The following is a 6,000-nucleotide window of genomic DNA, read 5'->3' as shown; positions in this document are numbered from 1 at the left end:
TATGATGGCTAGTTCTTGATCTACAGAGAATAACTCTCTCAATACAGCTGAGCAATTGTTGTACCAATAAGACCTGGCCATGAAAAATTAAAATATGTTATTATAGAAAGATGTCTGATGAACAAATGAATGAGTTGAAATATTTGTAGAAATACGTATTAACAAAAAAAGCCCAGTAGAGAAATGGCACTAAGACTTTGTTACATAAAGAAAGGTTTCATATATTTCTATATACACAGATAAATCCGGTAACTATATTGATTGTATTGGAAAGCTGTAAAAAAAAATCCATATAAATATTGAAATATCACTAAATGTTTATGTCATATTGGTTTGAGTGTTTCAGGTAATTTGTGTAATTAATCAAATATTGATCTTGAGGTATCAAAAGACACAAATGCTATCTTGATAATGCTTCATTGGTAACAGCCATTTGAATTTTCAACAAATGATATTAAGAACTGTCCATGTAAAATTCAGCATAAAAAGCAAATTACAAACAAAATTTCCAATGAAGTAAAATATATATTGATCACGCATTTAGACAATCTGCCAACATCTCTAATAAAGAAAGAAGTATTCATGAAAACAGGAGCCTTTTTCTCTATGACGGAAAGCATTTAAAACAAAGTGCTTCCCAGCATCGATTTGGGACTCCAACAGTGTACAGCATTAATCACCATTTGAAGAGGAACTAGAACTTTCTGATGAAGATGATGAAGGAGAAGTACGGTCTTTTTTCTTTTTCACTTTTTGGTGATGCTTGTGCTTTCTTTTGTTCGTTTTCTTTTTCCTCTTAAGAACAGTGTGTTTCTTGCTCCTTTTCTCACTTCTGTCTTCACTGGATGAACGAGATCTTAGGAAATCAAACATATTTAATTAAACATCAGTTGCATTTTTTATGCTATCCATGGTAATACAAGATGATAGGTCTGCTCATGCAGCAGTGGTATTTCCAGTTGTCTTAGTTGTTATGGCTCCATTCAGAACACGGTCAGGTATAATCAGGATAGTTGTGAGAGGAAGGGTGGTCAACACTGAATTAAAAGTATTATATCTGAATGCACATGGCATAAGGAACAAAGTGGATGAGCTTGTAGCACAGTTGGAAATTGGTAGGTATGATGTAGGCATTAAGGAGAATTGGCTACAAGAGATCGGAAATGGAAGCTAAATATTCAAGGTTATACATCCTATCGTAAGGACAGACAGGTGGGCAGAGGGGGTGGGATAGCACTGCTGGTAAGGAATGACACTCAGTCCATAGCAAAGGGTGACAAAGGATCAGATGATGTCCCTGTGGGTAGAGCTGAAAAACTGCAAGGGTAAAAATACTCTAATGGGAGTTATTTACAGGCCCCCAAACAGTAGCCAGGTAATAGGGTATAAGTTGCATCATAGAAACATAGAAAATAGGTGCAGGAGTAGGCCATTCGGCCCTTCGAGCCTGCACCGCCATTCAATATGATCATGGCTGATCATCCAACTCAGTATCCTGTACCTGCCTTCTCTCCATACCCCCTGATCCCTTTAGCCACAAGGGCCACATCTAACTCCCTCTTAAATATAGCCAATGAACTGGCCTCAACTACCTTCTGTGGCAGATAATTCCAGAGATTCACCACTCTCTGTGTGCATCAGGAAATAAAATCGGCATGTAGGAATATGCAAATATGCAAGTAGACTGGGAGAATCAGGCTGGCACTGGACCCCAAGAGAGAGAATTTGTAGAGTGCCTCTGAGATAGTTTCTTAGAGCAGCTTGTAGTGGAGCCTACCAGAGATAAGGTAATTCTAGATTTAGTGTTGTGCAATGAACCAGGTTTCATAAAAGAATTTGAGGTACAGGAACCACTGAGGTGGTGACCACGATATGATAAGATGTAACCTACAATTTGAAAGGGAGAAGGTGAAATTGGATGTCGATATTACAGCTGAGCAAAGGGGACTATCGAGGCATGAGGGAGGGGCTTGCAAAGATTGACTAGAAATGGTCTTTAGTAGGAATGACTTTAGAGCAGCAATGGCAGGAATGACTGTGGATAATTCGGAAGGTGTAGGGATCATTTCAGTCCAAAGAGGAAGAACGATTCCAGGGGGAGAATAAGACGACCATGACTGACAAGGGAGGTCAAGGACAACATAAAATGATGTTGGGAGTTGGGAATTTTTAAATTCCCAACAGAGGATTGGGAAGTTTTAAAGAACAACAAAAGATAACTGAAAGGACAATACCGAGAGAAAAGATGAAGTACAAATGTAAGCTAGCCAATCATATAAAAGAGGATAGCAAGAGTTTCTACGGATATATAAAGAGTAAAAAAGAGGCAAGAGTGGACATTGGGCCGCTGGAGAATGATGCATGAGAAATGATAATGTGAAATCAAGAAATGGCAGAGGAATTAAAAAACATTTTTGCATCAGTCATCACAGTGGAAGTTAGTGGAGTGGTGGAGAAGGTGCTAGTGGAAGTTAGTGGAGTGGTGGAGAAGGTGCTAGGAAAACTGAAAGGTCCGAGGATGGATAAGTCACCTGGACCGGATGGACTGCACACCAGGGTTCTGAAGGAGGTGGTCTCAGAGATTGTGGAGGCATTAAGGTCCTGTCCCGCTTACACGACTTTTTCGGCGACTGCCGGCACCCGTCATAGGTCGTTGCTGGTTGGTGAAATTTTTCAACATGTTGAAAATTCAGCGGTGACCAGAAAGACGCTGCGACTCTTTGGACGACTGAGGAGACTACTCACGACCATACAGGCGACCATAACGCTGGTGACCAGAACAAGGTCACCACATGTTGAACATTTTTGGCGACCTGTAACGACCTATGACGGGTGCCGGCAGTCGCCGAAAAAGTGTGCCTTTTAGTTGTGATATTTCAAGAATTACTAGTTAGGAGTGGTTCCTGAATATTGGAAAATTGCAAATATCACCCCGCAGTACAAGAAGGGGGCGAAGCAGAAGTGTGGAAATTATAGGCCTGTTAGCCTGACTTTGGTGGTTGGTAAGATTTTAAAGTCAATTATAAAGGATGAGGTTACGCAGTAATTAGAAGTTCACGAGGTTTTGTGAAGGGAAGATCTTTCCGGATGAATCTGCTGGAGTTCTTTGAGGAAATTAATAGCAGGACAGAGGGGAGGCTGTAGATGTTGTTTACCTAGTTTTTCAGAAGGTCTTCACTAAGGTGCCGCAGGCTGCTAGGCATGCAGAAGGCAAAGAGTTGCAATAAAAGGCGCTTTTCAGGTTGGCTGCTAATGACTAGTGGAGTTCCGCAAGGGTCGGTGCTGGGACCACTTCTCTTCACGCTGTATATTAATGATTTGGATAAGGGGATTGAAGGCTTTGTGGCCAAGTTTGCAGATGATGCTAAGATAGGTGGAGGAGTAGGCAATGTAGAGGAAGCAAGGAGTCTGCAGACAGGTTAGGAGTGTGGGCAGAGAGGTGGCATATGAAATTTTGTATAGCAAAGTGCGGAGTCATGCATTTTGGTAATAACGATAGAAGCGTAGATTATTTTCTAAATGGAAAGAATCCAGAAATCGGTGCAAAGGGTCTTGGGAGTGCTGATGCAGGACTTCCAAAAAATAGAATTTGTAAGTCGAATCGGCAGTAAAGAAGGCAAATTCAATGTTAGCATTTATATCAAGAGGACTGGAATACAAAAACAGAGATGTAATAAGACGCTGGTCAGGCCACATTTGGAGTACTGTGAGCAAATTACTGAGAGGATCCAGAGGAGGTTTACAAGAATGATTCCTGGAATGAGTGGGTTAGCATTTGATGAGCGTATGACAGCATTGGGCCTCCATTTGCTGGAGTTTAGAAGGTTGAGGGGGACCTCATTGAAACTTACAGAAATAATGAAAGGCATAGATAGAGTGGGTGTGGAAAGGATGTTTCTACTGGTGGGAGAGTCTAGGACCCAAGGTCAAAGCCTCAGAATTAAAGGGCGCTCTTTTAGAAAGATGGTGAGGAGGAACTTCTTTAGTCAGAGGGTAGTTAATCTGTGGAACTCATTGCCAGAGGGCTGTGGAGGTCAAGTTAGTGGATATTTTTTGGCAGAGACACATTCTTGATTAGAACGGGTGTCATGGAGAGGTCAGAAAAATTGGATTAGGAGGCGCTGATCAGCCATGATTGAATGGTGGAGTAGAATCGATGGGCAGAATGGCCTAATTATACTCCTATAACTTGTGAACACTCGTGACTGGATAACTCAGACTACTGTTTTCATTTTAAGGGAGAGGCCTTGCATTCAAGTCCCCACTGTTTTTATCCACCTGTATTTAACTCTTCAACAATGACGATTACTTAAAGAGTATTGTGTGTTTGCATTATAAATACATATGGCCGAGGCTAATATCAGGAACAGGGAGAATTCTCTTACACATTAGATCTGTAGGATCAATTATATACTGGGAACTTGAATGCAAGGGGAACATGGATGAAGGAGATGAGTAAAATAGGCACGATATGGCTCCCAATTTAAAAAAAAAAAGAATTAGATTAAGGTATTTATGATACTGATTTGAACTGACAAAACATAATAGGACCCAAAATATGTTGAAACTAAATTACATTTTGTTTTATTGATTCATTTGGTATGTTATAGTGATCTGGTAGAGGGACTTCAATTGTAAGCAACAAATTGTGGTGAACACAGAAAATTATTGTTAATTTTCATTTGTAAAACATTTTAATATTTAATGGTTTTAAACCTTGTATAATTAATGGCATACACATAGAATTTGACAATTTATTAAATTGCAATAACTTAAATCTTTATCCTGTCCTTTGTTTAATTTTAATCTAATGCCCTTTAATAAAGATTTGATTTAGTTAGAAAGTAACAGAAATGATATAAAATGGGCAATCAACAACGTAAGATGAGTTCTTCAGAGATTCCAGCAAAATGAAAATACATTTTTTGTTGGTAGTTTCTTTGATGTCATCTTATGGAATTTTAAAAAAACAGCGAAACAATTCTTATTTTGGTTACATTGGTTTGAAGATTTAATCGATAGTCATTGTGATCTATCAAATATAATTTATTTTGATGAGATTTGTGAGAATTATATTGTGTATTACATATATTTTCTCTCCAGTCACCAGCATGTTACCTTTTTCTGCATTCATCTCTCTTATCTTTCCTTTTCTTCTTGTAATGGTCTTTCTTTTCATCATCTGGTTTTGATTCTATAAGAATTAGCAGAGGAAACGTATAAAATAAAATAATCTAGAAAATCGAATGTCTCACATCTTAAATAGAACGGATTGATCTTATTGCTCATTTTACTTTTGCACCAAAATTTATTAAACCCACTTATTCTGTCTTCTCACCCTCGACTGTATTTAACCTATCCCAATTCTATAATCCCACTCCTTCTGAACCGTCTGAATTTTACAGTCGGCAGGGCAGTACTCTGCATATCGCCAACTTGAACCAACTCCAACACCAACTCCAATCCAAGTTATTTGCTTCCCAACATGTTGCAAACTACTGTTGACTGGCATTGGGGGAAATTAGTTAATATGTGCTACATTTAAAGATTTTTGTAGGCAATGAAGGTCTGATAAACAAAAATATATATTATCTCAATAAATGGCTAAGTGAAAAAATCAAATAAAATTGCACATGCTGGATATCTTAAATAAGAAAAGAAAATGCTGGAAATAGGTCAGGCCGCACCTGTGGGAAAAGAGCTGAGTTAATATTTCGAGTTGAAGACCCTCCCTCAGAACAATGTTCCTCTTCCCACAGGTGCAGCCTGACCAGCCGAGTATTTCCAGCATTGTTTGTTTTTATTATATAATTAAGCTGTACAGACAGAAATAAAACATGGATTTTCAAGATGCACTCACATGTATTCACATACAACTGTGGTCAAAAGTTTATAAACCTCAGAGGCACCAAATTTATGACAACATATGCACACTTGTTGAAGTTAATATTGGTAGGTTCTGCAAAGGGCGGGGCATCCATTATTTTAAATTGCACCATA

At 38.7% G+C, this 6,000-nt stretch overlaps 1 protein-coding gene across 1 annotated transcript in view; it reads right to left on the bottom strand.

Moving 5' to 3' along the window:
- Positions 1–205: 205 nt before the first annotated feature.
- The window catches only part of srek1ip1 (SREK1 interacting protein 1), a 34,438-nt gene continuing 28,643 nt past the window's right edge, over positions 206–6,000 (bottom strand). The window contains exons 4-5 of the mRNA XM_033029902.1: positions 5,119–5,194; positions 206–856 (exon numbers count right to left, since the gene is read on the bottom strand). Coding sequence (XP_032885793.1) covers positions 673–856; positions 5,119–5,194 — 260 coding nt within the window. The 3' untranslated portion in view covers positions 206–672. The remainder of the gene's footprint in view (positions 857–5,118; positions 5,195–6,000) is intronic.

Source organism: Amblyraja radiata, chromosome 1 (assembly GCF_010909765.2).
Source record: "Amblyraja radiata isolate CabotCenter1 chromosome 1, sAmbRad1.1.pri, whole genome shotgun sequence".
NCBI classification, from domain to species: domain Eukaryota; kingdom Metazoa; phylum Chordata; class Chondrichthyes; order Rajiformes; family Rajidae; genus Amblyraja; species Amblyraja radiata.
This window is presented reverse-complemented; position numbering and strand designations above follow the sequence as displayed.